Source organism: Vanellus vanellus, assembly GCF_965231255.1.
Source record: "Vanellus vanellus genome assembly, chromosome: 13".
Taxonomy (NCBI): domain Eukaryota; kingdom Metazoa; phylum Chordata; class Aves; order Charadriiformes; family Charadriidae; genus Vanellus; species Vanellus vanellus.
In genome coordinates, this window is record NC_138918.1 from 4,491,499 (window position 1) to 4,515,964 (window position 24,466).

Genomic DNA, 24,466 nt, shown 5'->3' on the forward strand with positions numbered 1-24,466 from the left:
ATCAGCCAGCTCCGGCAGAGCCAGGATTTACACCGGTGAAGCGCTTTTGATCTACAGATTTGTATGAAAGACCCAGCACAAAAGATGGCTGCGTTGCATCGGACCGAAGAGCATTATTACGGGATGAAGGAAGGAAGCAAAAATAGACTTGACACACAAGTATTGCCGAAAGTTTCTAAAGTGGGAATTTGAATTCTCCGCAGCCGGCGCTGGGTGTGCTGCTGGGTGTGTTACTCGATCCCGTCCCCGCGCCCCGGCAGGCTGGGGACCCTCCGCGCAGGGCTCCTCCCCAGCTGCCAGCATGAGCGTGAGAGGAACAGAAATCGCTCGGAAAAGGAGGTAGTGACAAAATAAAGGGTCGGAAAATGGAGCCGCAGTAGTTTTCTGGAAGGTAAAGCTCTGTTCCTTTGTTATTGGGCGGTGTTTTTTTCTTACGAGCGCCTGCCTGACGCTTAATTTGTTCAGCTTTGAAGTACGTTTTGCAGCAGGGGGAAGGAGGTTCACGGAGATGGCGTCACTTTACAAAAGTTTCCAGATTTTACTGAGCTTCTTGTTTGTTTTCTTTTTTTTTTTTTTTTTTTTTTTTTAAGGAGGGGGTGTTGTACGATTCGTAATGCAAGTGGGCGATGTGGCTGAGAGCTAAATATACGCCTGTGAAAACAGAACCCCTGAGATAGTGACACCGATAGCAGAGGCTATTGTTAACTTTTGGGATTCCAATTAAATCCTGCAATGTTAAATATTTCTTTAATTACTGGACAGAGCAGGAATTCTCTCTGTCTACGCTAATGGAGTCGGAATAATGCAGTAAGGGAGTGTGTTTTCTCCTATCCTCCCTTCCCCCCCAATCTAAGTTGCTATAAGCAAGCACAGGCTAGAATATGAACATTAAAGGACAAAAAGTTTCAGCTTTGTTTTAGGAGTTATATTTCAGTCGGGTAAACAAACTATATTGCATGGATTTTTCCGTATCTTCAGCTCAATCCAAACATAACATTCCTAAGGGTAAAATCTGTTACAAAATAAAACCGACTTCGTGACAGCTGAACTTCTACGCGGAGTCTAAAAATTATCTAAAAGCGCCTCGAGAATCCTAAATGTCATTCCCAAGATGTGGTGAATTGTAATTAGGGTTGTGAACTATTTTAGTGACAGTGCCTTACATGGGGCCCATCTCAGCAGCTGAGGCACTTATGGACTTTTTATTTTTTTTCCTTTACTGTGTGACATATGAAGTTGTTTAGACAGTAACAATAATCCTAATTTATTTCAGATTTGCAAAAAAGTAACCAAAATTGAAAATATGCTGTTCAGCTTTTGATTTTCCTTCCTGTATTTCCTTTTAAAACATATGTCAGAGCACAGTGCTTAAAGAGTGGAAGAAAAGTCATCAAAATAAAACAGTGAATGAAAAATAACATTTTTTATTATGATGATGAGAGAAAAAAAATCCTATTTTGTGATTTTCTCACCTTACTGGCTTCTCCAAAAAGTTTTAATTTTTTATTTAGAAAATGATCCAGTTCCTTGTTCTCCCAACAAAAAGCAAAGAAAGAAAAATAAAATTTCTGTGGAAATTTTGCAAAGCGAAGCAAATAGCTTCCAGCATGCTATCCAAAAACTGCACTATGCTATGCCCAAAAGCCCTTTACTTTTATAATAGACATTATTATGCTTGTATATGCAGATCTTGATATTGCAGAGGAAATTATTAAACCCAAGTATTTAGTCACGAGGGTGGAAAAAAAACAGTTGTGTCCCTAAGTGTGCCACGAAATTTCAATACGCGCCGTAAAGGCCCAGCGTCCCGTAGCGTGGGGACTTTGGCAGAAACACAGCCAGAAGGAGAAAGTCAGGTCCCGTGGGTTCCTACCCAGGAAAGCTCGAGTACTCTGCCTTGCCACCACTAATTGTTTTGTGTTGTGAAATCCTGAGGTGATAAACTGCTGTTAGAAAGTTGGCTTGTGAGTAATTAAGTGTAGGTCTATCTATTACAACCTGATTTGTTACTCATAGGCTACACTCCTCTGCTGCGTCTTCGCCCAAGATACAGATAAACTCAGTGTCCTTTTCACTGGTCTAAGCCAAAAGTATCTGCATAATGAATGGAGAGAGATTGTAGCTACAGGTATTGTTCAGACATACACAGTGGGATGAATTACCTTTATTGTAACAGGTACAATTATTGTAATAGCTTGCTTTTATTTCAAACTGTTCCTTTTTCCTTTCCTTTTATTTATTTCCAGAGGAAATGTGGGAGGATGTGTACCTTTCTTCATTTAAAGTTTAAAATACTCATTTTACTCATAAGGGAAAAGTTTCCTTTTTTTTTTTTTTTTTTTTTAAATTCTGTTTCAGCGTGTTTATTATATTCAAGCTTCTCCATAGAGTGGGTGTAACCAGGAGAAGAATTTGGCCCATGATGTGAGCTACATTTTCAGTGCTTCCACTATTTAGAGCTCCGTTGCGCTAAAAATAGTTTTCCTGTGGTTTTGGCCATGGAGCCACAAATACAAGTTTTCAGTGCACAGTTATTGTGGATGTTGGTCCCAACTATTGCTACAAGAAATGGAATTCCAGCTCAGGACTCTGTCAGCAGATCATTACGTTCAGTGTGAGGCTGCATGTTAGATCTCCTCACAGTCCCAAAGTGCGACTGCGTCCCACCCAAATGCCAGTCACTTCCAAAAAGGACTGTGCTCAGAAGGCAGTGCTGAGGCTGGGGAGTGAACAGCTCTAGGAAAAATTGGGTCTATGCAGGTGATAACGTTGAAGAATACACCCAGGAGGCTCCGCGTCTGGCTAACGGTGTGGGATGTGACACAAGTGGTAGGGAAGGGGGTAAATCTTTAAGAATATAAGACACAATTTTGTTCATGGCTAAGTTTTCATAAAGTTTCCATTAAAGAAAAAAGCTCATAGCAATGATATGGGTGCGGTACATGGAAGGAAGTTAACCATGATGTTAGATTTATTCTTTCTGGACTACCTTTTCTGTCCCACTTCCACACTCCAACTTCTCTGCTGTCCACAGGTATCTGGTCTGGTTGTTGCAGACAGCTTTTAGGAGGCAGGGGCTGTCCTTCTGAGCTTAGTAGTGGGTGTCAGACTCCAGAAAGTGTTCTTATAATGTGAGGTCATGTTCTGGAAATAGTTGAAAATCACTGATTTAGAAGAATGAGAGTACTACATGCTTCTGTACTGCTGATGCAATGGTGAGGACGAGCTGGGGGATGGTCTAGGAAAATAGCAACACTGGAGGAATATTCAAAGGAATTGTGCCATTTAAAATTCTTTTCTTTATCATTTCCTCTGAGAGCAGTGTATTACTTTGTGTTAATCAGCTTGGACATTTTTTCCATTCCTCCGGGAAGGTTTCCACCCCCTGTTGCAAGAAGCAGTTCTAATTATTAGCAGTACTCTGCCCTGGCCAGACTCTATCTGCAGGTGTCAATGGAAGAGGGTTCACACTCTGATGTGGTCTTTGCGACGGTTCTCAGGCAAAGGCTTGTCTTATTCATTACTTCTTGTTCATCTTACGCTTCCTGCAGTGCCCTTTTTCCCTTCTTATGATTTTGCTTTTTTTATATGTTTATCAGACATTTATTTCTTGAATTGCGTGTTGAGTTTTGCACCCTTAGTTGACTCTCAGATCTGCCAAACTGAATACGCCATCCCCAATACATTCACAGTTTTATTCTACAGAGTGTGAAAAGACACTGTTGAGCTGAACTTACAAAACCTTTACATAACGTCTTTGTTTCTAACATCTCCGTAGATGTTAGACAGATTCGATTACATGCCTCATCTCATTTATTCTTCCAGCCTAGGAAGAAAAGTTTGCAGCTTTACACTCGCTGGGAAGTATACCTTGTATGGAAGCTTGCCTTTCCCTCCCCTGGTCTACAATTTCATGTTAACATCTTGTATCTGTAGCTTCAGGAAAGACGACTAATTCTTCTCTCCCTTTCTCCAGACTGCTGTGTGACTTAAGTCACGGAAGGCACCCAGAAGTGTGGCTGTTACAATAACAGGGTACATAATTAATTCTCCTGGACTGCAAAGGTTGTGAGCCAGTGCGCGTAACTTCACAGGAGCCCACACTACCAGGGGCCTTGTAGACAAACCCTTTTAATATATTTCCTCCATACACTAAACATTTTTTTTTTCATTTTCTGACCTATGTCATGTGCTGTATGCAACGTTTGCATTGCGTTCTAGTTGTGAGGCAGCCACTTGCCATCTCCTGTGCTTGTTCCCAGGGTGCTGTAAATTGTGGGCTTATTTCAGAAGACCAAATGGCCAGAGCTAACACCACCTCCCTTTCCACTTGCTGAACTCTGCTCAAACATAACACTGTTTTTCTGCCTCAAAAATATACGTAAAGGTATGTATAGTATGTTAGCCCCTCCTTAGCCTTTCCCACCCTGAAACTTTTCAAACAGGGATGGCATGTTCCTCTCTTCACTGCCAAAAAAAAATAATAATAAATTCCTTTCTCAGCATTTCCCCCTTCCCCCATTTCTTCTCAGCTGACAGCTGTGAGTGGAACTTTCTCCAACTATCCTATCCATTTCCCCCAATTCGGTTTTTAGGCTAGACTTGGTTTAAACATCCAAGCCATCTTTCACACTATGGGAAATTTTTCACATAAAGTGGCTTTGCAAATGTTTAATATGGGTCGAGACATAGTAACTGCTTTCTTTTTCTTATTCATTTTTTTATTTTTTAAATTCCCCCCTCCCCCCCAGCAATGTAGAAAGTTGATAGGGAATTAAGTTGAACAATGCAGTCGGTTTAGAAGTCACAGGAAGGCCAAAGTTTCATAATAAAGCAACGTTTTTCAAGACTATTTCCTTATAATTCAAACAACCTATTTGATTTTCAAACTATCAATTTCTAACCAAACAAAAATCTCATGAAGAAATACAGGGCTCATATTCAAAATCTGGAGGGAAAAATCAAAATAATGTAATTTAAGATACTTGTTGAACTTCATGGTTGCTTCTCAACCATGCAAGGCCTGAAACAAACTGGTGGTAGTTCTTCTGTTGATCATTTTGCACTTTGATCTGGCTGTAAGGTTACAGCTGGTTCCAACATAAACATCTACCGTAACGTGGGTTTATGAGAAGGCAGTTTTCTGTCTTCATTGCCATTAGACTGAGCGCAAAGGAATGTCAGACAGGTACTTGTACTTTAGTTGACTTTACAAGGCAGGACCAAAAGTATAAGCATATGTGCAGTTGTCTCTGCAGACTCTGAATACACAATTAATAATTAAAACATTCAGGTAAGTAGGAGGTTAGCTAGTCATTTCTCCTTGGATTAGCACGGCTGCTTGTCTCTGCATTGGAAAATCTAGGTTTGCCAATGCTAGAAAAGGATTGATGGTTCCATGAGTTGTGAAATTCATGAAATCATATGATTTCTGGAAACTGTGTTCAGGTTGCCTTGAGCCTCCTTGTTGCAAGCCTTTTAATGAACTTGATATGTTATTAGAGCAGAGCCATTCGAGCCTGGCACTAGGGATTTAAGTGATGGAAACCGTGTATGAAGTAGACAGTGGTGAAAGTGGTGTTAATTTGATTGTGACCTCAAGGATATATAGACTTGAACCATTAGACAGCAAATGTAATTTACTTTGTCCTTTACTGTCTCATTGACTAGTAGAAAACTTGACTTTAGACATTTGGTCTTTGGCCATTCAACATTAGTCTGTGACAAAATGGCAAAAGAAAGAGGAAAATTATTTTTCAGCGAGGAGATCCTATTCATTATTACCAAACTCCAAAATAGTCTGTATATTGTGCTTAAAAATCAATGCTTAAGAATGCATGCTGAACTTGCCTGCAAGTTTTAAATTGAGACAGTTTTGGAAAACTTATAGTTTTCCTTGTCCTCTCCCATGCATGCACACCTTCAGCTTTCCTCATCACTGGAACTCTAAAACCTCTGCAAGAGGAAGCACATTGGAGCTCTGCGGTGTAGCTTCATCTGACAACATACAACTGTTTTGTAACTTCTTAATAACAGAACATTTTGTTTCATAGAGACATCACGGCTGGCACATGAACAACACCTAAAATGCCTGCTGCCAATTTGTTGTTTGTTACTTGGTTTATTAATTAAGTTACACAAAAGATTTGGAAACAGACCAACAGGGGTTTTTTTTTGTCCCATATTTAGGACTGCCTGGCCAAAGCATAACAATTGCTGGTGCAGAGATACATAGTAGTCCCCAAAGGTTAGTTCTGTTCTGTGAATAAATTACACCAAAGCCTTGCTTCTTCACCGCTGTCCTGAACTTTAGTAGATATCCTGTTGGGCTATTAATTGACCTCTGTATAGATCTGATCAGAATACACTGGTACTAAAAACTTCTGTTTACATAAAAAAATAACTGAGCTACATAGTTTTGAACCAGAAGAAAATTTCTTCAAAGCTCATATATATCGGAAATTGAAACTTCAGTTTGGCTCACTGGTTATTTTTCCCTGTTTCTACAAACTTTACATCGTTTTTCCCTTCTTTTCTCTTTTTTCTTTTCTCTTCTCTTTTTCCTTTTCCCTTCTTTTCTCTTTTTCCTTTTCCCTTCTTTTCTTTTCTCTTCCCTTTCCTTTTCCCTTCTTTTCTTTTCTCTTTTTCCTTTTCCCTTCTTTTCTTTTCACTTCCCTTTCCTTTTCCCTTCTTTTCTTTTCTCTTCCCTTTCCTTTCCTTTTCTCTTCCCTTTCCTTTTCTTTCCTTTTCCCTTCTTTTCTTTTCTCTTCCCTTTCCCTTCCTTTTCTCTTCTCTTTCCTTTTCCCTTCCCTTTCCTTTTCCCTTCCCTTTCCTTTTCCCTTCCCTTTCCTTTTCTCTTCTCTTTTCTTTCCTTTTCTCTTCCCTTTCCTTTCCTTTTCTCTTCTCTTTTCTTTCCTTTTCCCTTCTTTTCTTTTCTCTTCCCTTCTTTTCTTTTCTCTTCCCTTTCCTTTTCTTTTTTTTTCTTTTCCTTTTCCCTTTTCTTTCCTTTCCTTTTCTTTTTCCTTTTTTTTTTTTTTTCTCTTTTTTCTGTTTTACCCTTAATTTACACAAATAAAGCATGCGGTATCATGTTTCTATCATGAGGGTAATTGTGAGAAAAGCACAAATAAAGCATGCGGTATCATGTTTCTATCATGAGGGTAATTGTGAGAAAAGCACGAGTTTGTCCCATACTGGCATTATATACAGTATGAAAATCCTCATCCATACAGTCCATTTTAGTAACTTCTAACACTGCTAATGCATTTTCTTCAAGCTTTGCCACGTGGTTTTACTAACTAGCCATCTGAAGGACCTCAATTGTCCCTAGGCACTGTGGATAAAACCCAACCAGTGCCACACAACCCTAATGCTTAAGGGCCGAGGCCAGTGGGCCAGTGTCAGCCGCTGGGAAGGTGGCGCAGGGCACCAGGCAGGAGAGAGTGCTGGATCTCAGCCCCAGCAGCCTGCCCACCACCTCAGTGCGGCCTTCATCCATCGGCTGCCATGAGGGCCGTGCGCAGGCCTGGTCGGAGGCGTTCCTCGTGAGGGGGTCACCGCAGGATCAGGCCGAGCTTGAGCCAACTATTTCATTCCTCTGTCTTGGGGTAAATTACTCTTTCGGCAGCAAAGCCGAACGCCTCGCTTTCTTGTTTATTTTACTTTCTTTCGCGGGTACAAGCTTTAACTCCCGCAGGGCCCTCCCCGCACAGCCCCCTCAGCCCGCCCCGGCCCTTCCCGCCGCGTCCGCTTCCTCCCGCCGGCGGCACCGCGCATGCGCGGCGCGCAGGATCCCGCCCGCGCGCTTCCCCCCCCCCCCCCTTCGCGCGCACATCCGGGTCCCGGCGCTGGCCCCGCCGGCGCCGCCGCGCCGCTGTCCCCTCCGCGGGCTCCCAATAAAGTTTTGTTGCGAGCGGGCGGGCGGGCGGCCGCGGCCCAACCGGCGCCTCCAGCCTCACCGACACCCGGCCCCGTGCCGCCGCTGGCGGGTGAGGCCGCCTCGCTTCGTGCCGGGTGCGTCGGGGCCGCCCGGGGAAGGCGGTGGGTCGGGGGGGGGTGGGGGGGGTGGAGGAAGCGGCGTCTCCTCAGCGGAGAGCGGCCTCGGGGCGCTGCGTTTCGGGGTTGCCATTGAGGGGCGCGGGGGAGGAGGGGAGAAACGGGCTCTTTGGGAAACTTGGAGGGGCCGAGGCCTCTCCCGGCCGCTCGGGCCCGGCGGTGACAGGGTTTGGGGCGTCCCGGGGGCGGGAGGGGGCCGGGGAGCGGCGGGTGGGGGAAGGAGCAGCCGCGGGAGGGGAAGGGGAGCGCGGGAGCGCGCTGCTGGGCTGCTGAAACACGCTTCGTGCTGGTAAAAATAAGTCTGTGCACGTAACTGTAGGAGCAAACTGTTGCAACGCTAATAAGAGGCTCGGTGGTGTTTCTTTCTTTCCTTTTTTTTTTTTTTTTTCTTTTTTTTCCCTTTTCTTTAAAGACGAGGAACTCGGCTCTTAGTTGCAGTAAGGCCTGGCCGAAGGAAAGGGCAGAGTAACAAACCCACATGGTTCAAATCCGTGGGTCCGGAGGTGGTGTTAGGGCACACGCACACTTGTCCACCTTGGCCTGCGGTGCCTGCATCCAGTACTGACAGCTGCCTGACAACAGATGGACCGCTTAAGTGATTTAGAATGGCAATTTCTGTTTTCTGCGGGTTGTAAACTTAATAGAGGAAATATGGTCTTGCGGTTAAAAGCACAAGACTGGAAATCAAGTGATCTGTGCTCTTGTTCCAGTTATGTAGTTTCTGATGTGTCCTTAAGCTAATTAAATGAAGGTATTTCTCAGTATAATGAGGTAGGGAAGAACTGATTCTAAGTAGTTGTTGAATATATTATCGGATAGGTTCAATAGTAGTTGTTCAGTCTTTCGCTGGAATCTGTAGGGATTTAGAGATTTTACTCTATAATGACTTGAGCTCTCTGCTTTAATAAAACCTCCAAGGAATAACTGTCAAAATTTGCATCAGCCTGTAAGTTTTGTCTTGTCATGGGAAATTAGATCATCAGTATGTGATGCTTTTAGATGAAATTTCTTGCTGGTTTTCATTCCTTTGTCAATTTCAGATAATTTGCCTTCCATGGGCTGCTTTTAAGTACTGAAAACTGACATGAGCATTTTTTATTGCCTTATCAGTTATGGAAGTTCTGCACAGAATATCCTTCTGATATTATGAGGAATCACAGAATTTGATTGGGGGGGGGAGGTGCAAACACACTGCTGCAGTCATGTGCCCATGCTCATCAAAAGCTGTAGTACTTTATGAAGTTGGCAGCTGGTGGTAGGGGAAGTTAATAGAAGCAGCAAATAACTTAATTGAAGATGTTTCATAATTAATGTGTTGTAACTTTTGAGAGTGCCCTGTCTGTGTAGGGTGGTGTTGGATTTAATGTCTTAATCCCTACCGTTTGATAGTGGTTTAGTCTTACCTCTGATGTTAAAATTTTGTTCACTTGGCCTTGAAGTTGCTACTAACTGCTTAATGGCACTTAATGGCAAAACAAAACAAAATCTCAACAAAACAAAATCTCAACAAACCATGTGCTTATTGGGGTACCTGCCTTCGTAAGAACTTTCTTTCCTTTTCAAATGTGGAGAAAATACACTCGAGGAAGGAATTTTCTTTTTTTTTTTTCTAAAGAAAACTTTCGTAGTGGAAGCCTAAGATGGACAGTCGTGATGGAGATGAGAAATGGGAAAGGAGGAAGAAGGGCTTCTTCTGTGTTTTTTTTTTTTTTTTTTCCTCTTGGTGACAAAAGGTCACAACAAAAATGGTGTGCTGCTATGATGCCCTGTGCAGCTGTGGTGGGTGTTTTTTGTTTGAGGTTTGGACTTTTAACCTCTAATGGAACCTGAAGGAACTGTAACTGTGGTCCCTGGGCTACTTGGTTGGTGTTACGAAGTCAGATTTTCAACCTTGCACCTAGAGTGGGTGATGTCCTGTGCAGAGTTTTCATGTTGATAGAATATTATATGAGCTGGAAGAAATTCTGTCTCTCAAGATGGAGTACTTGTGCTCTCCTAAGTGTAGTGTATGTTTTGGGGTTTGTTCGAATGGTCTTTGCAAATTATGTTGTGATTTTTAATATTCCAGAGGACACTTTTAATTTCAGAAAAATGCCCTCTATATTTTCTTTATAATTCTCTAAAGAAAATTCTTAAAAACTCTTCTGTTGTTCTTGGCTGAATTATCTACCTGCAGAAATACTGCTGTGGCAAATCTATGCAAGTCCCTATTTCTCCCTTCCCTGCCAGTTAAATGTTTGATGTTGATTAAAATGTGACTTTTGTCTATGATAGATACGCTGAAATTAATCTTAACGTGTTAATGTTTCTTCTTTAAAGGTCTTTAGATGATTTTTTTTATAGCGACAGCTAAGGAGAGCAGTTTGTGCTCAGAATGAAAAGGTTTGTTCTTTTGTGAGCTGACAACACTTTAGATATTTCATGGCTAACGTTGATATCAACAACTCATTAAAAGCAAGTTGAACAGTAATTTAAGGCTTTTGCAGTTATCGTTAGTCACAGTGCAAGTTCCTGCACTGTTTTCTGGAAGCCTTTTTAGCTGTGTTCCTGTGACCACGTAGAAAAGTTTGGCTGGCACTTCAGCGTGCTTGACCAGTGTGGGTTGGCAAGGTGCAGAACGCCGCTTGCCAAGTCTGTATCCGTACTGACCTACCACCAAGGTTGAGCCTGCCAGGACTGTCATCCTTGACAGAGGATCTTTGTCAGAATTGCTGCTACTGATCCACCAACTATGAGGTAGTGTCTCTGAATTCTGGGTCAGTGGATGTCACAAACTGACAAATTTAGAATACTTTGCCATTCATTCATTCTGTAGAAGGGGAAAAAAAGCTTGCTGAATTACTATTGTCAGTGTTCCCTCCAAATCCTGTAGCTTTTGTAAACTTGTCACAGTCTTAATGCAATTCAGTTGGAGTGGAAGTGTATACGCACACATATACATCTTTATTTTTCTTCCCCTCTTTTAAAGCTTTATGAAAGTCTGTACAGTCCCTGCTTTCAGGTTACGCTTTTTGTTGCCAGTTCGCATTTTTTGTGGCAGTATTTAGGGTCTTATTCTTTAATGACGGTCTTGCATATGAACAGCTAAATTTTTAGAAGGCTTTGTCCATCTTGTTAGTTTCTTAACATACTTCAGGTTTGTGAAAAGTACGAGGTGTTCTTTATTCTCCCATTTTTTTCTCCAGGTGTAGTACTGAGGTCATTCCTAATCAACCACTTGCCTGTTTGTGCCCACCAGCCTACCAGTGGAGGCATAGGCTTTTGTTTTCACGTTGAGAGAAATGTAGTGATGCTCGTGTATGTAATTTTAATTAAGAAATGGATGCTAACTTGTAGTTATCTGCTGTGGTTAGAGTAGATCTTAAATAACCCTAAAAACATGAGGCTGTTTTGGATCTGACTTTCAGATGTGCTGACTACTGTTGATGATGGCATTTTTCAGCATAATGCTTCTGTTGGAAAGTGCCAATTAGCTGAAATAGAAGTGTGAGAAAATGCAGGGTTCTGACAAAACACTTAAGGGAGAGAGATTTTGGTTCTAAGATGGAATTTGTAGTTTTTGAAAACTCCTACAAAAGCTAATTGCTCAGTAATTAGCTTAGTTGCAGAGACCAGGGCCATGTGAGCATTAGGTTTTTATGTTCGAAGTGTATGCCTTAAGAAATAGATACTAACCTTTTTAGGCTTTGGAAATTTTGTTTTTTTCTCCCTCCCTCTCCCCTCCCTTGTATCACAGTTAAATTCAAGTTTTGCTATGATGCAGAACAAATTAAAAACTTTTTTTCTTTGGTTACGCATTTTCTGAGGTTTTCTTGGCATCAATTGGAAGTGAGGGTGCTTTTGAATAGAGCCATGGAGCTCTATTAGTGAACTCTTTCTGACTGGACCTCTTTTGTGATATAAATCATTATCACTTGTATTATTTTTTTAAAAAGTGATTTTTGAAAAGACTAAGAAAAAACAGAAGCATCACTTTTGCAATCTGAGCTATATGGCTTTTATGATAGCAGTTCTTCCACGTACAATGCATTACTTGCTGCTTGTGCTTGGCCTCAGATTTTTGTTATGTTACTTTTAAGAGAGTGCTTGTTAAATACTTCTCAGCTGACAGAGTTATATGCTTCAGGTTTTTTTTTTTTTAAGCTGTGTTAGATGATGTACAGATGTGGAAATGAAAAGAACAAGTATTGTGTGAGAAAGCCATGTCTGAAGTTGTCAATACGTTTTTTGTTTGGAGAGCAGTCACGGTTAGTAAAATTTTTGAAGATATCAAACAATTCTTTTCTGTTCTTGTTTACATATATTAGTAGTTAGAATATGTTTCCTTGCAAAGCATGTTTGAAGCAAAGAAATCTAGAGCTAGTATAAAAACATTTATTACAGGTTTTGGTCAACTGGATGTGCATTCGGATATGCAAGCCCAGTTCTGATGAAAATACCACAAGTTCTTTTTTGGTATCGTTCATAAAATCTCCTTTCATCTTCTACTTACCCTTAGGGAAAGAGGGGAAAAATAGATGAGTTAAATTATTGATTATATTCCTTGACTAAGAAGTTGCACAGGATAATTGAAAGAAACTTTTGTTGTTGAAAGGCTATGGCAATGGTAAGGGAAATACATAGGCCCTTCAAGTTTATTGCCCAAATTCTTTAACCACTCTGTAACTTTAAAGGGTTTATTTTATCCTTGATGTGCATGGAAAAACTATGGAGCCAATGTTTCTTCTATACTTGTCCTCAAGACAAGGCTCTAATGAATGCCACTGCATGGGACCCTGTGCTGGGCTACAATGTAAGATACAGACCTGGGAAAATGATAATAAAAGGCAAGCACAATCCAGCACAATTCCTGTCAGGAAACTTATAAGGAAAGAAGGGCCTTAATAAAACCAGGTGAAGTAGATGTGTGAGGTTTTAGTATTAAAGAAAATATTGATAACTGAATATAGCATGATATGCTGTAGCATACTGTAATTGAGTTTCTGAGCTTTCCATATGAATGTGTAATGTGTTAACGTGTGTATGGAGTCAAAATACTTGAGCATTTCTAAGTTTGAAGGGGCAATAAAGTAAGGCACAAGAGCTGACTGCAAAACAGTTTTAACTGGAAGTCTGCAGCAGCTCTAATGAACTACCAATTGTGTAGTTATAAGTGGTGGTTTGTTTATATTATGAAATTGAGTCTCAGAGCAGCTTCTAATCATGAGCAGTGAAGTTCCTTATTTCAGATTGGGTATGGTGCTAAAGGATGCTTTCTTAATTCGCAAACAAGTAAACTAAGCAGGAAAAGAATAGTGCTTATACATTTGCAGTGCAAGCTTAGTATTGGCAGTAGGAAAGGATGAGGGTTATGTTGTTACTCATTTTATTCTTATGCTTGTGAAAAGCATTGTTCGTTGCTGTGCTGCTTGCGGTGATGGGTTACTTGGTTAATGGTACTTTAGGTTTTGCAGGTAGGAGACTAGTTTGAGATCAATGGCAGAACATGTTACACAAAAAATGCATCTCATTAAAATAAATACGATGTATGTAATTTTATATTGACCTGTTCTGCTGTGAGTCCTGCTCAGGCCCTTTTAGCCAGAAGAAGATTCCCTGATAGCGAGTCAAATTAATCTACTCAACTTGCCAGTTTGATATGGTAGGCTAAGAAAATCTCAGGAGAGGAACCAAAAGGTAGTTGAGTTGCTTAGTATTTGTGATGGTAGATGAAAGATAGTCTATTTCTCCCATCTTCACAAATGAAATGTGGTTTGTAAGTTCTGCTGTTAAGCAACTTTGTTTATATCTAGCTGGCTCCATGAGGTATTAAGAAGGGGTTCAAACAATGGACCTGTTCACACAACTAGTTTCCTTGCATTTGCTGTAGTCATTAACGAGAACTTTAAACGTATAAATAATGCCTGCCCCAAAGTCTAATTTTGATACAGCAATTACTTCCTTTTATATTCACCCATTAAAAGCCCCCTTCATGCTACCCCATGCAATGCATTATGCTCACTCTTTCAAGAGCATTTGTAACTTTTTTTAAGTGTAATAGCATGTTTTTCAGCCTAGGTTCTCTTGTAGCTCAGCTGAAAAGTTATTCAATAAAAGAAGGTAATGCATAATAGACCCTCTGCCTCTTAAGGAAATTTAAGAAAGCTTTTTGTTTCCATGAAAGTTGTTACCAGCTGCATCTGGAGGTGCAACAATACCAGTAATTTGTGCAAAACTATGAATGAAAATGTGACTCTTTAAAGCATTTATTTCTGTGCTCAGAACTTAGAGATGCACTGTTGTACTGCAATCACAGCTCATAACGTGCACTTTTAAAGCCTCGGAAGAAATTGATTGTAAATATAGATGATCTGGTGAAGCTGTTTCTAACAGATGTCATGATTACTTAGAAACCTTTCAAAAATTAGATGCTGAAATTACATCAAATGCAAGTAAATATCCTAAATGTGGTTTATGCCATTCATTCAGAAATTTTAAAACCCTACAAGAGTTGCAGTTTCTACATGAAAATGTTTGGTTTCTACATAAATGCCTGAACCTACTGCTTTGTGACCTTAAATAGCTCCAAAGAAGGGAATGCTTTTAGTCTACAGATAATTCATGAAGCTTTTTAATACTACCTTGTTTTCTTAAGAAAAAGCAAAAGCTGTAAATCCTCAGTATTTTTGCCTCCCAGAATGAGTTTCCAAAAGGCCTATAATGAGGTAAATTCGGTGTCATTTGTACCTCTTAAATCTTATCAGTTTGTTGCAGGGTTTCTTTTTTGCCCTTGCTCTTCTTGAACAGGTGAAAATACACTTCAGCAGAAGAGTCTTGAAAGCCTCATGGATGGCCAGAATGGATTTACAGTAAAAGTTATTAATGTTTTGAACTTAAACAGTCTCATTTTTCAGTGGTTACAGTACAAGTATGTATGTGGAAAGTTGTGTGTGTGTGTTTTTTTTTTTTTTTTTTAAGACGTTGAATCAGTTTTGGTCAAAACTGTTATGATGCTTCTGGAATACTTGTTCTACTAGGTTTTGCTTTTGTTGATAGATATTCAGAATAATGTGAAGCTTTTAGAGCTAATTATGTTACTCCAAGCAGATTATTTCTAAAATCTTAGTTTATACAACAGTTATTTATCAAAATTCTCTTGACACTTGCCCTACAAATACTAGTTACTACAAAGCGTCATTTTAGTAGAACTGTTACAGCTTTCTTTGCTTTTAGTTAGCTCGTTTATTCCATGAGCATACTTGTGGGTAAATGATGTTGAAATTATATACAACCAGTAAAATTTCATTCCTAGTTGCTGCATGTTACTGTGTTCAAAATAAAAAAAAAAAAAAAAAAAGAAAAGAAAAAGAGAAAAATTATACATGATCCTAGAATAGAATCATAGTTCTGTAGACTCGATCACATAATGTATATGGGACAGCTCTAATGGAACAGATCAGAGCAGCAACAGCCAAGAGGCATTTCTTGAAATCTCTTCTGAGCTCAACTTAAGTATCAGAATTTCTAGTGTATGTTCTGCCCTGATGATTCTTAGGATTCTTTGAAAGCATAGCTGAGAAACAGAAATAGAACTTTTTAATTGTCTTCTTGCTGGTCTGAGATTCTAGGTGGGTTCATTTCCTTTTTTAGGGGTGTGAGCAAGCGCTGATTTCTTACAGCTATTGAATGTGCACAAGGCTTGGAAGTAAGTTAATTGCAACTATAAACAGCTTTTACTTTTTAGAACAGTAAACTTTTATCCTCAGTAAAAGAATAAATTTAGTCTGTGTTCTTGGCCAAGTTTATCTCCCTTTATGTATTTCCTGTTGCTTTGAAGGGTGCAAAGGTTCTCGTGTAATAGTTCTAGGGAACTGAATTTATACTTAAAGTGTAAACACGTCCTTATTTCTTCAGAAATAAGGGGATATATAATTGTTTTTGTTATTTTCTTTTTGCAATAATCTCTTCTAAGGACTTTTTGAAGCAGTGGGAGACTTTTGTTCTTTTAATTTCTTTTTTTTTTTTTTCATTTTGTTTTTTATGAGAGCTTAGGAAGAAAGATCTTCAAACAGTTTTTCTGCTTGTTTTGCTTTTCGCAGTTCTTTCCACATTATTGAAACAAAGCTAAATAATCAAAGTACCACCAATGGGATTAAGCTACTGTGTGAAATAACTGGATTTTTTCCTGAAAAGGGCATTTATAAGTTTTTAAACTTATACTCTTAATCAAAGCCAAGTGCCCTTGGGTCTGTTCTCTCCTTTCCTCACCTTGCCAGTAGAAAATCTGGGATGATTACATGTGGGACACTATAAATGCTTTGTCTAGGGATGTTTGCTCTATCTTTGGCTGGTGATGTTTAATATACGGGTCTGTTATAAGAAAGTACCCATCCATGTGTCTGAGTGAGCTTGTAAATGTGCCTAGACATTTAGAAAAGCCTTATCAGATGACTTTTTAGTTAATCACAGATGGGAGGAAAAAAGATGCCCTTGATTAAAGGTAGCAATCTAAGAGAAGCAGTACAGAGGTACTTAAATCTTGCTTTATCCCCACACACACCTTTTTCTCTTATGTGCAGATTTGGTGTCTCGGAGTATGTTAGGTGTTCTAATTCACCACGGTTTATCAAAAGTTGAGAGACAATGTTGTTTGGCAGTCTCTGTAGCAAGAAAGGAAGCATCTTTTGTTATTGACATCCTTTCTCTTAGCTCTGCTCTTGCTTTTTGCCAGCTGCTCATTGTCTATACTTGCTTATTTAGTATTCACAAGGGATTTTACAAGTTCTTATCAGTTCGTTGCCACAGCACATCATTTCCTCTTGTCATCGTTACCCTTTAAATTGGGGGGGGAGGATTTTCATTAGAGCTGGTGAGTGGTAGAAAACACCACCATTCATGAGCACAGTTTGAGCTGCACAATGTTGTTCAGCTCCTCTCTGTTCTGAGGCAGTTGGTAGTAAAGGTCACATTTCTGGTACTTACTCCAGCATGCGTTCCCCTCCCTCTTCTTTTTCTGGGGAAAAGAAAACATTTTTTTTTTTTCTTCCAAAGGCTAAAAATATCCGGCGCTTCAAATATTCTTGTTAAAAGATATAAGGAAGTGCAGCATAAAAATAGCCTCAGCTGAAAAGGTTGACCACCTTTCTGAGTGTCTGGGGAGGGTCTGGTGTGAGGTTTTTATTGGGTTTTTCTGGTAAGTGTTTTTGTTTTTCTTTTAATTATCTTCAGTTTCTTCCTCATTTTTTTTTAATGCTCTTCAAAAAACATGGGGTACCTACTTAGAGCTCAAGAACAAGTAGATGCTTTAGTATTTTCTCCTTTTGTGAAATAAAGATCCAGTTGAGAAGCTGAGAACTTCTGTGCAGTATTGGCCATGGAACTACTGGTTCTACCGTGCCTTTTCCCTGTTTCTTCGTAGCAAATTTGAGTCTTCTGGTGAAGCACTGTGACAGGGATATAATATGAGTTTTCAAGCGTATTCCCCGAGCCTGTCTTCTGAAGGAAACTCACGGATTTAAGGAGCGTTGTTAATGGAAACTGTGCTGTCCCCTTGGTGCCTTGACTGTCTCCTTTTCCTACTAATCAGTAATGCAAGAACTGTGGACTCTGATCATGTTTTACTTTATCTAGCTTTGAGTTGAGATCCTAGTACTTCTGGGATTTTGTTTTGAAATAGAATCAGGTGCAATGGCTAGGGTTGAAACAAACATTCTTTGAATATCTGCCTTTTTTGTTTTACCACATTCTTTACTTGTTTACTAATTACTTGTTAACTTATTTTTTAATAGAACTAAATTGGAGGAATTGATTGTTATTTTTATGTGAAGACTTCATCACTGACATCTATATGTTCATTTGTCAGCCTCCAAGCAATAATACAGCTCATCGGTGGCAATAACTGCTGTTGTTATACACTGACATTTATTTGAGAAAAAATCCACCCCAACAAATAAACAAAAAAACCCCAACAGACAAAACCCAACAAACCTTTTGAAGACTTGTGTCAAATGACGTCAATGGCCAGTTTGTTCTCCTTTACTAGCCCAGCTGTGAAGCGTCTGTTGGGCTGGAAACAAGGAGATGAAGAGGAAAAATGGGCAGAAAAAGCTGTTGATGCTTTAGTAAAAAAGCTGAAAAAGAAAAAGGGTGCTATGGAAGAACTGGAGAAAGCCTTGAGCAGTCCAGGACAGCCCAGCAAGTGTGTTACTATTCCTCGCTCTTTAGATGGACGACTTCAAGTTTCACACAGAAAAGGCCTTCCCCATGTAATTTACTGTCGCGTTTGGCGTTGGCCTGATCTACAAAGCCATCACGAGCTGAAGCCATTGGATATTTGTGAATTTCCTTTTGGATCTAAACAGAAGGAAGTCTGCATCAATCCATACCACTATAAGAGGGTGGAGAGCCCAGGTATGTTTCAACATGGCTGTCTAAAAACCGAACAAAATCCAGGAACCACCCTTGTTCACTCCCTCCTCTCCCTCCTCCAGTACTGTATAACAAACTATGTTTGGTGCATGGGGGAGTTTGAAGAGGAACATTCAAAGTGTAGTTTCCTGGTGCGGTTCTGGGAAGGTGTGTTGTCCATTCTGTACCAGATAGTCTTCTTTGTGGTAAATCACACTTCCCACAGATCTTTGAAGGCTGTTGCCCTTAAAGTTAGAGGCAAAGTCCTCATTTATAAGAAAGTAGGAAAGTAGTAATCAAAAAACTTGTTTCTTTGAGAAAGTTGTTTAAAAACCTCAGTCCTTACAAGGAGGTTGGTAGCCTTTTTTTCAGGGGCTTAATATTTCATCAGTGAGTGACATAAACTGAGGAGATTAAAAAAAAAAAAAAAATTCTAGGGTGCAGTGTTCCCCATTTGATTTCCTATTAGCAGGCAACAGAGCTGAACAGAATCAAGAGTGATGATCGGTTAGAGCAAGGTACGTACCAAATTTGTGTCAAGTAGCCAGTCTGCTGTTAAGGCATGTTGCCACGGAAGAAGGTGAAGAGGATTGTGGTTATGAGTGGGAGAGATGAATTATGTTGCTCTGGAAAGTATAGAGAAAAGTTCCTTCCGTTGTTCCACAAAATGGTTGTAATTCTACTGCAACTGGCTGTAGTGCTCAAGTGCTCTGCTGTAGCACTTGAATTCCAGACTCTAGCACTCTTGAATTTAAGTTAAAACACCAGCTTAGCAATAGTTGTATAGATTTTATGTCTTCAGTGAAAAGGACTATATATTACTATGTAGTTTGACTATAGTGATATAGACTGTATTTCCATTTTTACTGACTTGATAATGTACACATACAGTGAGTTTTGTACTTCTAAATCAGTACTTTGCTGAATGCCACATGTGTACTGTTTGTTTTTTTTTTTTAAAAAAAGAAGCCAAAAGGCTTCTGTTTGCATGAAATGTGTGCTTCTGCTCTGATTTTTGTGAGAGTAAAGTTTGAGTCTTCCATTAAGTGTAATGTAAAAAAATGAAGGGGAGAAGATGGGGCAAAGGCATGACAGATGAATCCCCTACTTCTCTTTCCAGCCCAGCTAGTGTTGAGATTTTCATGATGAGCACATTATTTGTCTGTCTTTCCTTCTATCTCAGTTTTTAATCTAAGTTTCCCTGTTCTTGTTTGTATTTTTTTTTTTCAGTTCTACCTCCAGTGTTAGTGCCTAGACATAGTGAATTCAATCCACAGCACAGTCTACTAGTTCAGTTCAGGAACCTAAGCCACAATGAACCACATATGCCACACAACGCAACATTTCCAGATTCTTTCCAGCAGCCCAACAGCACTCCATTTTCCATTTCGCCAAACAGTCCCTATCCACCTTCTCCAGCCAGCAGCACTTACCCAAGCTCCCCAGCTAGCTCTGGACCATCTAGTCCATTTCAGCTACCGGGTAAGTACAGCCTGAATGTTAACATCATGAAAATAAAAAAATGTCACATTCTGTTGTGTCTTATCACCTCAGGAATTTGTGATGCTGGCAATAAATTGCTTTTCTGTTTGCATTTTAGGGGGTTTTCTTCCTAGTTTTGTTACTGGTCAGAGTTAACTTATACTTTTATATTTCCAAATGTTTTTTTGTCACGGATACCATAGTGGTGAGTTATTCTGCACAGCTTCAATGTAGAATAACTTGATACATACTTCAGAAGAATACCTAGCAAAGAAAAGAAAGCAGATACAAGAGGATGAGCAAGACGTATATTGATGTCTTGCTCTAAAGATTGCTTACATGTGGTATTTAACTGGAAAAAAACTAGAGCAAATTTTTGACAGGAATTAAACCAATTTGAGTGAAAAATGGGGAGAAAAAAACAATGGATAGGGGCAAAGGAAAGGAGCCTTATTGAGTGTCTGGTTATTGGTGTGGTTTATAAACCCAGGGAGTTGACAGAACAAAGAACTTATTTGTCTAGTAGATCAGTGGCCTCATGTTTGTTCTTTCTGGCTGTTTAGTGCCACAGAAAGCATCCATTCGGTGGCATGTCCTTCTTGGATAAGGACTGTGATCACTGGGACGGATGCATTAATGGTATCTGGAGGGAATTTCTGAAATAGGGGTTAACAGTGTGTTGGTACGCTGACTACTGTGCTGAATGGAAGAAGGCAGAGGTCCACGCTTTTATAATGAACTCAGCCTACAGAAGCAGCAAAAAAAAAACCTGGTTTAGGCCTTCGTTATGCTATGGCAAATAAAGTTATTTCTTCTACTTTTTAAACACGGAGAAGAGAGTGGGCAGCAAAGCTAATGATTGTGTTGGGGGGTTGTAAATGGGAACTATAGTCCTCTTGCCCGGTTGCAGGAGTGCGGTTGTTTAAAAGAAGAAAAGCACATCTCTCAGTTAAAAAAGCACGTTGCTTAGTTTTTCTCAGTTGTCCAATCTTGTTATCAGGCCCACAGCTAAGAATCCAACTATTGAAGGAGGTTACTGTAAAGACACCTGGCTGGGTTATCTTCAGGTTACTTTGAAAATGGGTCCAAATGCTTTAACATCTCTTCTTCAAGAGTATTTCTGTGTGTTTACAACTGTAGAATGAATAAATAAATATTCTAAATTGTGGAGGTTTATTCGTATTTTTTCATGTTTGTAGCTGATACTCCACCTCCTGCATATATGCCCCCTGATGATCAAATGGGGCAGGATAATTCTCAGTCTATGGACACAAGCAATACAATGATCCCTCAAATCATGCCAAATATATCAACCAGAGGTAAGTTGTGTAGTATGGTGTAAAATTAACGTAGTTTGGCTTCTTAAAACTCACGACCAAATTAAACAAATAACTTCAAATTGTGCAGTAAACCTTGTTGGTAAGTGGGAACAGTCCTCCAAGGCAAACTGGGGCTGTAACAGAAAGAAATGAGAAATAAAACTTGCCTTGCTTATGTGCATCTCTTGGCTTTTAAAGTGTCAGGTGCATAGTGTGGCTCACAACATGTTGAACTTTTTTCATTTGTCAGAGTTAGTCTTTTCTGCTACCTTTGCCTGCTCTTGGAATTGTATATGCACAAAAGCTCTGCAAATTGAGTCCCAAAATATCAATTTAAAATTTTTTTAAAAGTGGACAGAAGAATCAGGTTTTGCCTGATATCAGTCATCTTTTTTTTTGTGTAGGTTTTTTTTTGTCTAATATCAGGCATAAAATAGGAAAATAATTATAAAATCAATGGTCTAGCTAAAATGCATGAAATTAAAAATCATTAAGATTTTAATCAGAACCGTTCTTGCCCATCATAATTGTTGACTAAGCTTTTAGTTCTCTCTTGATATTCTGGAGGGCCTACTTTACAGTTTTAGATTTAATATTTTAACATTTATGTAAACTGTTATTTCCATTTTGCTTATTTTCAGATGTTCAGCCCGTTGCCTATGAAGAACCCAAACACTGGTGTTCGATTGTGTATTACGAATTAAATAATCGTGTTGGGGAGGCTTTTCATGCATCTTCTACAAGTGTCTTAGTAGATGGATTTACAGATCCCTCCAATAATAAAAACAGGTTCTGCTTAGGTTTGCTCTCAAATGTTAATCGCAACTCAACAATTGAGAACACTAGACGACATATTGGAAAAGGTAAAGCTTAGTTGTGTTATGCATGATTAAGAAGCCAAGTCCTTGTTTTTATTTCAACTTCTCTATACTGCAACAATGATTATTATCACATAAGAATAGTAGAAGTAATCCATGATACATTACCTACCTCTCCAGTATCTGAAGACAACTTACTTGTGCGTAGTTTGGTTCTAATTAGTCTAGGAATTGCATGCATTTTGATTTAGCACTAATTTAAAAGATTAAATATTACATCTTCTCACCAAATTAAATTGTTATAGGCGCTTGTTTGTTATGATTGATGATAGTCTGTATGTAGAATTTTGTGTTTCGGCATCAAGAAACATATTGCAGGAGGACTTATGATATTCTGTGTTCCATCTGCTTTTTAAATCAGATTCTACATACCACTTTACAGTATATCAAAGATATTTTTTTATTTTGTTTTTCGTGCAAGGTATTATGCTGCTGTCTACATTACGTTCAAAAATCTTGCATGAGATGGCAGCAGGACTTTGAAGTGCTAATGCAAAACTGCAAGGGCTCATTTGCCTGAGTGAATCCATGGGGTGTGTATGTGTGTGGGAGGGATTCCTGGAGACAGCAGGTTTTGCAAGATCTTCTAGTTTTCCTCTGCTATTTGACTGATAGCACATATAGATGCACTGTTTTCATCTTTGATGGAATGTACTTGGATTACCTTAAAATGTAGTATTCCTTTTCTGCATATCTCCTGTTTTGTAACTTAGTCCTGCGAAGAGAACCCTGTTTCTATTGCGTGTATCTAGAGGCCCTTTTGGCACCCAAAAGCATTTGCTACAGTTCATCTTGAGTTTTTTTTCTAAATGAAAGTCACTGTTGCTTGTAGTGTCTCTTCAAGACCTATCCTGTCCCTTATCAGTCTTTTCATTAGAAACTACTATAAACATGGCAAAATTTTACAGAATCTCTGGAGACTGTGAGATATATTCATATCTGTTGGAAACTTGTCTCTGCAATTCTGTTGCTCGAGGAAAATTTACTGTTATAAAGGGGGAACAACTGATTTCTTGGGCGTGGATCGTTTGTCAGGTTCTTTTGTTTTGACTTACGGAATTTTGACTAGCAGAGGAATCTTGTGCATCCCCCTAAGGTCAGAAATGTAACGAGGATCCACCATCATGTTGTAGAGTGATGCAGTGATGCTGCAATGAGCTTTAAAATGTCTACATGTCTAGTACTAATTATTAAACTAAAACTTTGTTTTATGGTAACAGTTTGGAGAACAATTAAGACTGTTTTGGGATAAAGTGCTATTTATTTATGGCTTTTGTTTGGAAGGTCTTGGTTTTTTCCCCTCCTTAAAACTACGCAATCCTATTTGCCAAGCTTTTTTCTGTAGAAGTGTTGGATTGCAAGCGTAAGTGACTTCTAATTGTGCATGGGATTATTTTTGAAGAATCTGTGTTCTTCTCAGAATGTTGTATTACCCAGCTGCCGCCTTCAGAAATCTCTCAGAAGGTCTTTAACCAAAAGAACTTAGCTAGCAAGTGGTGGTCTCTGTTTTTTTAAATGAATAGGGTTGTGTTGTGAAAAATGCTTTCTTGCCCACCCCTAGATTTTCTGATAGCTGCTTATGGTTGATGAAGTTCCTCTGTGTAACCTTCATCCTACCGTAGTCCCAAGTGGCTCTAGCAATGTTCACAACAGTTGCTGCTGTCTGAAAGATTAACTTGCATCTGTTGACTTGCTGCAGCCTCATCTGGCAAACCACGGGATAGTCTGCAGTGGATTCCCAGGGTATTGCAAGGAAGCCTTAAACTGAACTGTATCCCAACCGTATAACAGTGGTGGGTGGGGGAAAGGGAGATCTGGAAGGAAGGTGAGTATCTCAGCTGAAGTAGCAGTGAGAGTCTGTGTTTGGATGCTGAAAGGATTAGCAGCTTTTATATATTAATCTTTAGTCAGTAATAGTGTTATACAGGCTTCAGACCATAAAGGGAGGGAGTGCTTTTCAACACATAGCTAAATCCAGGCAGATGTGGTAAATCTAGGGGCATTGTTGATTTTAAGGTCTGTAAAGCCTGATGATATTTAAGTTGTGCAATTAGTTGGACTTATGTCTCTTTTTGCTTGATAAAAATAGATTGAAAATCAGAACAGACTATGGATACACTTTCTCATTCATGTCTATCGCTGCCCCTTCTCCCAGGACACTTATTTCTGTTGAAATTGCCATAGGCAGAAGCTACCAGTTTTATAAAACGTGTTTTCTAAAATCCACATAAGTTCAAGCTATTCTCACAGAGAAATAACTGTTGACGTGTGGAAGTAGTTTTTTTTTTTTTTTTTCTTTCTATTCTGTAATTGATGAGAGGAGGACATCTAGTGGCTGATGTATAA

At 39.5% G+C, this 24,466-nt stretch overlaps 1 protein-coding gene across 1 annotated transcript in view; it reads left to right on the top strand.

Annotated features, from left to right (window-relative positions):
• The first annotated feature begins 296 nt into the window (after positions 1–296).
• The window catches only part of SMAD5 (SMAD family member 5), a 29,831-nt gene continuing 5,661 nt past the window's right edge, over positions 297–24,466 (top strand). The window contains exons 1-5 of the mRNA XM_082489693.1: positions 297–391; positions 17,823–18,444; positions 19,672–19,923; positions 21,123–21,242; positions 21,884–22,105. Coding sequence (XP_082345819.1) covers positions 18,042–18,444; positions 19,672–19,923; positions 21,123–21,242; positions 21,884–22,105 — 997 coding nt within the window. The 5' untranslated portion in view covers positions 297–391; positions 17,823–18,041. The remainder of the gene's footprint in view (positions 392–17,822; positions 18,445–19,671; positions 19,924–21,122; positions 21,243–21,883; positions 22,106–24,466) is intronic.